Source organism: Pituophis catenifer, unplaced genomic scaffold (assembly GCF_029215685.1).
Source record: "Pituophis catenifer annectens isolate HBS135680 unplaced genomic scaffold, rPitCat1.0.hap2 SCAF_6, whole genome shotgun sequence".
Classification (NCBI taxonomy): Eukaryota; Metazoa; Chordata; class Lepidosauria; order Squamata; family Colubridae; genus Pituophis; species Pituophis catenifer.
In genome coordinates, this window is record NW_027256886.1 from 91,870,759 (window position 1) to 91,883,109 (window position 12,351).

The 12,351-nt window shown below is 43.6% G+C and overlaps 1 protein-coding gene across 1 annotated transcript in view; it reads left to right on the top strand.

Annotated features, from left to right (window-relative positions):
- Positions 1-3,797, top strand: part of MMRN2 (multimerin 2) — a 34,027-nt gene extending 30,230 nt beyond the window's left edge. The window contains exon 7 of the mRNA XM_070945888.1: positions 2,177-3,797. Coding sequence (XP_070801989.1) covers positions 2,177-2,559 — 383 coding nt within the window. The 3' untranslated portion in view covers positions 2,560-3,797. The remainder of the gene's footprint in view (positions 1-2,176) is intronic.
- The last annotated feature ends 8,554 nt before the right edge of the window (positions 3,798-12,351 follow it).

Below are 12,351 nucleotides of genomic sequence, written 5' to 3' on the forward strand. Positions count from 1 at the left end.
TTTTATTTTGTGCCTATTCACCGTCCTGAGTCCTTCGGGAGTAGGGCGGTATATAAATCTAATAAATAAATAAATAAATAAATAAATAAATAAATAAATAAATAAATACATACATACATACATACATACATACATACATACATACATACATACAAACAAAGAGAACGTGAGGCTATGAATATAATCTACAAATGCACTTTCCTCTGCTGGGATGAAAAAAACCCATATTATTTACAAAAGTGTGTTGTACCAGAGATTCAGAGTGAAAAATGTACCCTCTGCCCTTGATTAGCTTTCAAAATCTCTCTTTATTAAATATGGAGCAGTAATGACCCAGAGTTGTTTTTTTTTTTAAAGCTTAGGAAAATAACCACCCAGTTTATAAAAAAAAGTTGGAGCTTATCAATAAAATGGCAACAGCTAAAAGGGACCTGCAGGAAGCTGCCTGATTAAAGTCTCGAGTTTCAAGTATTTTTCTTTGCTGGTGAAGTTATTTTGCTTTGTAGCAGCGACATCTCCTGGTCATCTTCCTCTTCCCAAGCTGAACTGCTTCCCAGATGGCATTGCAGGAAGCTTTGTTGAGATGCAGAGCGGATGCCACCTTCTGGTGTCCACCTCCTTCCCTGAGATGTTGGATGGGAGGTTTTCAGGACTTCTCGTGCTTTGCTTTGGCAGTTGAGTTGTGTGTCTAATCCCAGAAGTAGACTGTGTTTTATCTGTTTCCTAGAGGCCTTTGTTTTTCTCCTTCATAGAACGAGGAAGGGAAATATTATCCTTTTTTCACCTTTTGGATAAGAAAAAAAAGTCCTATTTGGACCTGGTTGATCTACTTATGGATAACTCCACCTCTACAGATCCAGAGAAGGTCCTGTGAGTCGTGTTTATCCATACACTGAGCACCAATAGTTGTGCTTTGTGCATCATATTGTCCAAACAAACCACTTTGTTTCATAGGTGGTGCTTGTATATGTATGTACAACATATTGTCTAAACTGGAGACGACCACCAGTCTTCACTTATATCCACGTCAAACCCCTTGACAGCTCAAGCCTGCACAGACTCCTTATTTCTCATCTCTCTATAGGGGAGCATTTAGGGCAAACACACAAGAGATGAAGAATTATTGCATTAAGCAGAATCACCCGGAAAAACTTCAGTTGATGAAGCTGTGGGGTCTGCCGATGGTATGGCGAGATGTTAGAATTCTTTGTGGCGGTGCAGTTCTTGACATCACCATTAAGTTAAGATATAGAATATATTTGAGGAGGTAGCAAGGATGGGAGATGGAGACAGTCTTCGATGACTGGGGAAAACTGGGAATCACAATCTGGATCAGAGAAAAATTTGGGAGTAAGTTTTATCTTGTACAGTAGTGGCCAAAATTGGGGAAACCTTTTGGGGAAAGTATATTTTTGAGGTTTGATGGCTAATAACGCCACTTTTTTTTTTTTTTTTTTTGGAGTTTCAAGATAATCCTATTCCACTGCTGGAATGGCCTGGGAATAGCCCAGACCTTAACTCAGTTGAAAATCGATGGAGCTGACTAAAGAAACTCGTTAGTCAGAAGCGACCCAGCAATAAAACCCAGTTAATAGAAGCAATCATTCAATCTTGGTTTCACATTGTAAAGCTGCAGAACTAAAAGATTTGGTTCACTCCATGGGAAGACGCTGTAAGGCCGTCATTCATGCTAAAGGTTACCCAACTAAGTATTAACTGACATGGTGATCATTTTTGTATATCTCATTTTTTTCTATGGTGATCATTTTTGTATATCTCATTTTTTTCTATGGTGATCATTGTTGTATATCTCATTTTTTCTACGTGTTTCGCTTTTCTTCTTTATACTGTAACTGCTATTCTAATAGCAAACCCTTCATAAAATTTATTGCATTAGATTCTTGATTAAATTATATTTCCATTGATATATAGTTTTATGGTACTAGGCCCCCCAAAAAGTGGTGTTATTAGCTAGTTTTAGAAAATACACTTTTCCCAAAAGGTTTCCACAATTTTGGCCACTACTGTATGTTGGCCTCTGCTACATGTCTTAATATTCATTTCCAAGCTGGTTTGGAAGAAGCTCACTAGAATGTCTACAGTTACTTCATAAGTGCTACAGTTACACAGAATTCTGTTTGCATCCCCTAATTTTTTCCCATTTTCTTACCTGCAGACACAGCGGTGGCTTTTTATGTGCAATATGCCGAAGGTAAAGAGGAGCCCTCCGTCTTTAACCGCACCTACCTTAACTATGGAGGAGGTTACTCTCACGAACGCGGCTACTTCAAGGCCTCTCATAACGGGGTTTATATGGTGGCGGTCGGTGCCGAGTTTCCACCAGGACCTGCTTTGGGACAACTAGTTTTCAGCAATGGCCACAGAATGACTCTAATAAACAACAAGAAGAGAAAATCCAGCGGCGGTTATACAACGGTTTTCGCCCTGGTGGAGCTGGAGAAGGGAGACTTGATGTGGTTTGAACTGGTGCAAGGGGATGCCGTGAGACAGAACACAGTTGGGCTGAGCATGGCGGGATTCCTGCTACTGAAAACCTGAGAAGGGAGACCTTGATGATAGCAGGGATCTTCCGGTGAGCGCAGTCAGTTTGATGTTTCAATGAACGACCTGTTTTCCTCTGCGCTAGGACATTAGCTCAGCAATGCTTTCTAGAAGGACTTCAGTAGCTGCTTAGTTCAAGCAAGGTGGAGTTGCAGAAGTCAATCTGTTTCTTCAACTGGCCATGAGGCAGGTGACATTTTTCCCCTTTTGTTGTCCTCAACATTCTTGTGTTGTCAGCCGCCTCAGAATTGTTGGATATGAGATGGGTGGCAAATAAATTTTATAAATAAAAATCTCAAGTCTGATCCCCACACCCACAATTTGCAGAGCCAGGATACAAGTAGGAAGAGAGAGTAATGCTTCTAGAACCCATCCATGGAAAAACCCAACTTTATCCAAACAAACTACTTTGTATAACGCGTGTGGCTTGTTTCTTCCTGCATCATCTATAGCAGGGGTGTCAAACTCGCGATGTCACGTTATCATGTGACTTTTCCCCCCTTCGCTAAACTGGCTGTGGGTGTGACCAGTGCATGACACATCCGGCCCGCGGGCGAGTTTGACACCCCTGATTTATGGTCTACCTGAAGAATTAGAAACTTAGTGCTTGTGACAGTTTTTTTTCTTTTGTCATCTTCAACATTTTTGTGTTGCCACCTGCCCCAGAGTTGTTGGATACGAGATGGGCAGGAAATAAATTTTATAAATAAAATGTCATGTCCGATTCCAACACCTACATTTGCAGAGCCAGCTTATAACTAGGAAGAGAGAGCAATGCTTCTGGAACCCATTCATGGAAAAACGCAACTTTGTACCTCATATTGTCCAAAGAAACTTGTTTAATGGATGCAGCTTGTTTCTTCCTGCACCATCTATAGCACGAGTGTCAAACTCAATTTCATTGAGGGCCGCATCAGGGTTGTGTTTGACCTCGGGGGCCGGGGTGGGCGTGGCCAGGATGGGCATGGCCAGCTTGATGTCACTTATGTCAGGGGCATCTGTGGTGGCCTGAGCGCTCTGCCAGTGAAAACAGGCTCCCGAACTCCGTTTTCAGCCGCGATGGCCTCCTGCCAGTGAAAAAGGAGCTCGAGGCCACGCACGGCACCCCAAGCTCCGCTTTTGCTGACAGAGGGCTGCAGGAGGCCATCACGGCTGAAAATGGAGCCCAGGAGGGCCACACACAGTCCTTCCAAGCTCTGCTTTTGCTGACAGAGGGCTGCAGGAGGCTGTCACGGCTGAAAATGGAGCCCAGGAGGGCCACACACAGTCCTTCCAAGCTCTGCTTTTGCTGACAGAGGGCTGCAGGAGGCTGTCACGGCTGAAAACGGAGCCCAGGAGGGCCACATTCAGCCCTTCCAAACTCCGCTTTTGCTGAGAGGCACCATGGGCCGGTCTTTTGCTGTTTCTACAGCAGCCCTGTAGGCCAGCTCTAAGCACCCTGCAGACTGGATCTGGCCCCTAGGTCTTGAGTTTGACACCCCTGATCTATAGTCACACCGAAAGATTAGAACCTCAAGGAAAGCATCAAGACATTTCTTCCATCCTCTTAAATGATCTGTAGATAGCTAACGGAGATCAACCCAAAGAGACAATTCCTAAAAAGTGTTGCTTAAAGGTGACCCATTGTCAAGAAATATTTCACTTTGTTGACCTTCCTGAGCCCGAATTTTTTAAAAACATCTTGTATTAAATGTACTTGGAAGTGATTATTTCCAAAATTCATGTGTTGAAAACTGTGGGATCAAAGGGCCTGGTTCAAATTTATTTCTAGTAATACTTAAAAAAAAAAAAAAAGCAAGGATGGGTAAAATCAGTGGTTTCGCAAATATATGTTAAGAAATAAGAAATAAGCCATTTTTGACACAATTAATTTGCCTTTGTCCAAGAATGGAAGCTACGGAAAACTGAACCTACAGTAGTTGGGTGTTTATATCAGGATACCTCCAGATGATATCAGGCTATAATCCAGTCATCATACATCAACTAACTACACCAACTAAGAATAATCTTTACTGTACATGCTGAAGATCACTTTGGGTACTAATTTCACTGCCTGACGCAGGGCCAAGCAACTCCGAGTTAGATTCTGAATTTAAATACACGGACAGCGACTTATCAAACAATATGAGCAGCTGGGAGTGAATCTGGCGTACAATTTTAAGCACATTCTGTGTAAAATACAGGACTGGGATCCAACTGCTGTCTCTTTCACCAATTTCCCTCTGCTGCAATGGATACCAAGCAATTTAAAAACAAGAAATTCAGGGAAGGGTCTCTGCATAAAATTGAGTAAATGAAAACTCTGAATTAGCCACGCCCAGTTAAATAGTTCTCGTGTTTAAATCCCATTGAAAGCAAGGACTGTTGTGTATGGCTGAAACATTTCTTTAAAAATCATACCCAGCCAAGTATGTCATGTTTAAATTTTGTAGTTAAGTGTGACATATTTAAATCCTATGATTTAATGACTGAGAGGTCCTTGGTGCTCTCTGAGCTTGGTTATTATTATTATTTTTTTTTTGCAGACTTCATGGCCCAAACTAGGTAACATCATCAGTCACTGATGAAGTCATGAAACGTTTGCAAGAAAACAACCAAACTTAAAGAGACCAAGGACCCCTCAGGTCAACCCTGAACTATAAATATTCTCCATCAATTTAGTGTCTGACATGTAATTCTCCTTGGCACAAAACACAATTGGAGAATAGCAACAATCATCGCGGATAGGAAATTTAGCATTTATGGTCGATTACGTAAGATGTCCAACTTTCAAGTTACCGCAACAGTATTAAATTGAAACATCCCAGGGTATCTTTTGTTATGTTCTGACCCATCTTGATGGGATTAAGTTGTGGCATCAGGATTGTGGCTTTTAAACAAGAATGCAACATGTTGACATCATGTTTTCAATGGCGCATCAGAGAGCCGAGTGATATCTAACCTTTTTGTCGTTGTGTGCTGAAAGCACGCGTGCAATAGCGTGTGCTCAATGCACCCTCCCTGCACATGTGTGCATGACCCCCCACGTCTCCCTGCCCCTGTGCATGTGACCCCCCCGCCTCCCTACAGCTTCCTGGGTCCAAAAATGGGCCATGGGGGGGGCTATCCCCCATGCCCTGTTTTGGGCCTAGCAGGTCTCCCTGCAGCCTCCTGGGCCCAAAAATGGGCTGCGGGGGTGCGCCCCACCTGCTCCCTTGTCCCCTGCACACATGCCCCCCACCCTCCCACACAGAACCCCCTCTGCGCATGCGCGTGCATCTCCCACATGCACCCTGCCCATCCGCAAAATCAGCTGGCCGGTGGGAGGCGCGCACGCATGTGCGGTGGAGCTGAGTTGGGCGACAGCTTGCGTGCCCACAGAAAGGGCTCTGCGTGCAAGCTGTGGCACGTGTGCCATAGGTCCGTCATCACGGGGTTAGACTCTTCACACTGAGCCTCTGTCAAAAGATTCAACTGTCAGGTTTCGATGTCGTCTCAAATAAATTGCATTTCCAAACAGATAATCTTTGATGAAATCTTTCATTTATTAAGTACAACAAACTGTCCCCGATTATGTCGAAGCCAACACTGACTTCCTGACCCCAAACCTTTCCTTTCCGTTCCCCAATTCTCTGCGTCTCATTGGCCATCTTCCAAATTACTCTCCCCATATCTACTACTTCAGCTCCCAGGAATGTCCCCCCTCCCACCCCATCTCCTAGGGGATATTATCTTCAGGGAAAATAAGTAGGTGAAAAGTCAAGCATCTTCTTGCCAGCTGCCCCCTCTTCTCCTCCTCATGTCAGCACTGGAACAAATGTAGTTTGAAGTGCTGACATCAACATTACCTGGAAACTCATCCCACAAAACGTGGATTCTTGTGTTGATCACACATAATAAGGCTCTTAGAAATTCCAAAGTTTCTATAAAGCCTCCCTCTCCAGGACCCTCCTCTCTGGCAATGCATCAGGTTTCCTCTGAAGGCCAAGAGATATGCCAGGAGCAAGGCACTTCGGAGCAGCTGCAGATAGAGAGCGAGAGGGATGAGTTTTGGCTGGATCCAGTCAGTGTCGGAAGGATAAGCGCGCGTAGCAGAGAAAGAGGCGTGGGCGGGCCAGAGATTGAGCTGAGTCACTGGACCACACCCCACAAGGGATAAAAGGGGGTGTGTCGGCTATTCAGGCCTTGTGACGGAATCTCTTTTTGGATTTCTTCGGACTGAGGAGAAAAAACCTCCCTTAGTGAGTAAAATTTCTTGGCAGGCAGTTCATGGTTCGTTGCCAAGTCTGTTATCTTAAAGAAATTCCTGACTGTTTGATTCATTAACTCCTGGCTGTCTGTTTGGGTGTGTGTGTGCGTGCGGCAGGGACAGAACACAGGGTAAAATCCTGCTTGTAGCATCAACCTTTTTGGTAAATGGATTGTGGGAACACCAACCGTGGCAGCTGTACTAAGATCATCCATCCATTCACCCACCCAAACATCTACCTATCCATCCATCCATCCATCTACCCACCCACCGAAACATCCACCCATTCATCCAAATATCCATCCATCCATCCATCTAGCCTTCCCCCCTCTGTGCATCTTCATCATTTTTTAACGTAGCTGAAAAATGCTGTGCTAATTTTCTGAACAGACGTGTCTTCTTATACTTGAGCAGGTATTTTTCCCACGCTCTTTTTTTTTTAAAAGCAAAAGAGACCACGGTAGATCTGGAATTCTGCAGCCACCCAATATTAAAACTGCTCAGGAACAAATATATTACTAACGTTTACTAAAATAAGGTTATTTACTCAAAAAAAATATATGATACAGTGACATAAACTTGTGTACAGAACAAAGCAATTCATGGTAAACATAAGGCACCTTTTAAAACAGATGTGATACAAAAAAAAAAAAAAAGAAAGAAAAAGAAAAAGAAAAAGAAGAAGTAATCGCCAGTACATTTTAAAAACATCCTACAACGCTCTGGCATCTGTAACAAAAGGAATATAATCAAGCTGCTGTTTTCACCCTCTCTTCTTTATTTACAGTCTCTAAAGTCAGCTACATTATTCTTTTTGTATACAATATAATACATTTTTATATAAGGCAGGAATAAGCCAGAGCAGGTAAGAGTACATGAAGTGGAATTCTATACTGCACTCAAGGTCATTAGGCAAAACTATAATGAGATGATTGAATGTGGACAAAAAGCATTGTTCCTTCCACATTTATTACACCAGTAACAAGCCTTTAAATTGGAGAACCCACCCGTTTCAAAAAATAAAAATAAAAATTGAGGCAAGACAAGGACATTTCACTATTATGGAGGTTTTTTCCCCCACAAAACGTGGAAACATCCGTTTCAGCTCATGGAGATGTCTGCAACAGCCTTTTTCTGGTGATCTCCCTGCCTCGTAAACAGAGGTGGTATTCAGCCGGTTTGTATCGGTTCAGGCGAACCGGTAGTACCCACCCCGATGTCATGCCGTCCTATTTATCCATGTTTTTGAGGCCGGGTGCACGTGCATAGCAAGCGTGCCAAACCGGGGGTAAGAATATTGAAAACCCACCGCTGCTCGTAAACCAGCATTTGCCACCACAATCGACTGTGAGAAGACTCACAAGCACTGAAAATTTAGCAAAACGTAAGACAAGGGCAACTTTATATTTAACCGCTGTCACCAGATCAGAAAATGGATCAAATGCAAGACAGTTTCACCAAAGACCAAATCTTCCCCGTGCACCACCCAGCGGAATTTGGCACTTTCTCATTTAGGATCGGTTGACACAATTGCAGGTCGATTTTTGCACGCTTTTTCTCTCTTTGACTGCAAGAATCCCAGGATTTTTCTGCCCTCCGTGCTTTAGGTGGTGTAAACTGAACGAACTGGATCCACTGACAAATGGCCTTAAAAAAGGAACCTAATAGAGCAAGCACTGAGGAAATAAGTATGAGAAATTAAAGGTATCCTTTTAATACCTTTAAAACCACGGTGGCGCAGTGGTTAGAGTGCAGTACTGCAGGCTACTTCTGCTGACTGCCTGCAATTTGGCAGTTCAAATCTCACAAGGCTCAAGGTTGACTCAGCCTTCCGTCCTTCTGAGGTCAGTAAAATGAGGACCCAGATTGTTGGGAGGCAATATGACAACTCTGTAAACCGCTTAGAGAGGGCTGCAAAGCACTGTGAAGCGGTATATAAGTCTAAGCGCTATTGCTATCACTGAGATGAGCCAAAGGGACTTTGATGGATTCACTGAAGCAGAGCGTCCTTCTTGAAACGTGGAAGGCTGATTGACACCAGCCTCTCAGGACGGGCAGACCTTTGATGGCATGTGAGGCTCTTGGATTGTTTAATGCAAGGGTCTCCAACCTTGGCAACTGTCTGAGGAATTCTGGGAGTTGAAGTCCACAAGTCTTAAAAGTTGCCAAGGTTGGAGACCCCTGGTTTAATGGCACCAATAAGATTCCTTCTTTTTGCAAAAGGGGGTTTCATCTCTCAAATTATGTGTTGTGACTCCGACCCCCGAGCCCATCTTATCGGAGGGAGAAGACTCCGAAAGTGAAGGAGAGGAGTTGGCAAAGCCTCCCTCTCCAGGACCCTCCTCTCTGGCAATGCCTCAGGTGTCTTCCGAAGGAGAAGAGATAGGCCAGGAGCCAGGCACTTCCGAGCAGCCACAGTTAGACAGCGACGGAGGTAAGTCTTGGCTGGATCCCCGACAGCGTCGGAAAGACAAGCGCGCACAGCAGAGGAGGCGTGCCAGAGATTAAGCTGAGTCACTGGACCACACCCCACAGGGGATAAAAGGGGATGTGGTGGCCATTCAGGCTTTGTGACGGACAAAACTGAACAGCTAGCAAGTCATACTGTGTTTCTGGAACTTCGTTACATGCCTTCCTTGGATTTATTATGGACTGGACTTAACAATTCTTTGGCTTTGTGAACTTATTTTGGTTTATCTGGCGGAGGAGGTAAACCTCCCTTTGTGAGTAAAGTTTTTGGCAAGCAGCTACTGGGTTGCTGCCAATGCTGTTATCTCAAAGAAATTCCTGACTGCTGGTTTTATTAACTCCTGGCTGACTGTTTGTGTGCGTGTGTGAGACGGGGACAGAACATTATGGTGACGTTTGGTGGCATTATGCAAATGGAGATATAAATCTTTCATTTACATCTCCGTAATTAATGTCTTGCCCCACAGAATGAACATTGGCAACTTCAAGGAGCAGAAGGGCCACTGAGCAGCTTACAACAGGAGGAACACTTTAGAGTAAGAAAGGTGAAGCTTGCATGGGGTTACGTGAATGGCTACTAACTGTCAAACGCCTACAAAGTAGCCGGACCTGCCTGTTGCTTCTAACACCATTCATTCCCCAACAAGGAGTAAAACATATGGAAATCTTCTTCCCCTACAATCAGGAACATTTTCTTCTGATGATTTCGTATTAATCTCAAGGCTTCCATTCGTAAGAGCTTTTTAAGGTGGAAGGTTTTCTTAAAAGCACAGTTCAAAGGCACATACCCGCTGGTCAGGCATCAATCTGCACAGCACATAATGGAAGACATTACAAAGTATTTTTTTGAAGAAGAGGTATGTACTCCCTAAGAGCAACCTGATTGAAAAGCACAATATACCGCTATCAAAACTTTCTACATTGGGCAGGGTTGTAAAAATAAGGCTGTTACCTAAGAAGGCCATTAGTTTAAACCAGGGGTCTCCAACCTTGGCAACTTTAAGACCATGCTGGCTGGGGAATTCTGGGAGTTGAAGTCCACAAGTCCTAAAGTTGCCACGGTTGGAGACTCCTGGTTTAAAACACAAAGCAAAACCATGTTGAATTCTGACAACTTCTGCACAGTTCACTCTTCCTATAATGAACATCCTGTTTCTTTATTTGCTTGCAACGTAGTCAGCTGAAATCTTCTCAAAGTCCTTCCCTTACACTGCCACAAACATCCCCCATTAATATCCAATGGCGGTTGAATCAAGCACACAGCACAATTTTGCGTAGTCCAGCTTGGCCATCTGTGTTAGACCTATCGTGTCCCAGGAAGAGTTTTATCCCACAAGAGATGGAGATGTAGAGTCTCTATCTCTTGCACATGAAAGTAGGAAATTCTGAATTATCCATCATCTTAAAACAACCAGTTCTAAGTTGTAAGTTCAGCAAAAGGCATCCAATCACTGTTTCGCTCAGGTCCATCAAGTGACCTGTGATAAATGTGCACTTCAAAAAAAGGCAATGTGGGTTGGAAGATATATCAATAAAACTTAAGGCGCTGGAAGAGACCTGTTGAATTACAGACTAAGTGATTAACAGCCTGGGAAATATTAAGGAGAAGCTATGCTTTTTTTTCAATTAAAAAATCAAGGCTGCGAGGCAGGTTCCAGACAAACATATGCTGAAATTTACTCCCGTGTACTGTGACTGATAGCAACAACAAGTTAGCTGAAAGAGTAAGGTAAGAGTAAGGCAAAGAGTTAGTAGTCAAATAAATGACATCACTTTCTAGAGCAGAATTAAACTAATACGATTAATCTCAGGAGTTCTGACTGTGAATTATTCTCCTACTGTTAAATTGCAGAGAAAGGGGGAAAAATTGGTGCTTTTCATTCGGGAGTGTGTTGCTTTGATTATGCCGATGTGGGTTATTTTGAAACGAAGGGAGCTCACTGTGTTATGCAGCTGTAGTCCACTCTGGAAACTGTAATCCCTATCCTGTAATCCCTATTGGAGATCACCAGACCAGAACAGCTGATCTATACTAAGGTGTGTTAAGAAAATGTAAAGGATATTTAGCAATTCATAGATATAACAACAAATTAGGAGGCCTACCGGATCCAAAGAGCAATGGCTCTGACCAAATATGACATTAACTAGATTGTCTTTTATTCTAAAGCTTTAAAAAAAATGTGAATATTAACAGTCAGCACTTACAACGCTAGTAAAAGTTACCCACCCTACATGGCACTTAAAGGCGGAAGTACACCGGCCAAATAAACTGACATACTCCTCACCAAAATTTCCAAAGAGGCGTGATATTTTTTGTAAACAAATCTTGGCTTAGATGGAATTTTGATTTCAAAGAATTTGGCTAGAACGGGGGTTTCTTATCTGTATTCTCAAGAAGCCCGAGACCACTGCCCTTCTTCAGAAGATCACTACAAGAAGACCATGATTGCTCACTGCTACAGAGGTTGTTTCAAAATTAAGAGCAAAATTAAGAGAAAGTTGGGTATCTGGATCTCTAGAATGTCATCCGGTTGCGAACTATACTGGTGTGGCACCTGGCGGATGAGTGATCCTTAGTGGACATAGCGGTATGGAAGTTAGAAAGAAATCTCGGAACACACAGAAGGCAAAGAAAAAAAAAGCTGGTCTACATTAATAATTTGGTTTATTCCAGTGGTGAAATCCTCCCCGGAGTTGTGGTCCACCAGCAGCCTGCGGACTTGGCAGCATAGTCGGACAGTGAGGAGGCTGGGGAGGACCATGGGCCAGTCCTGGAGTCAGGGGAATGACCTGGATGAGGGCTCTGCCTTGAAGACAAGCGATGGGGTCAGGGCCATCTGAGAGCGATGCGCGGATTCCAGAACCTCCAGAGGCGGACAGCAGAGAGGCAGAGGAACAGGAGGAGCCTGTTTCTAGTGCACGCATGCGAAGAGCTGCCAGAAGGCAAGAGCAGCTGAAGAAAAAAGGACAACTCAGGAGTAAGGCCAAAAGATGATTGGCCACTCCCATAAGGTTTAAAAGAGCAGCAAAAAGCTGTTGCGTTGTTTGTAGAAAAGCAGCGTTGATTCCAGTGCTTGTCAGCGTCTCTTGAA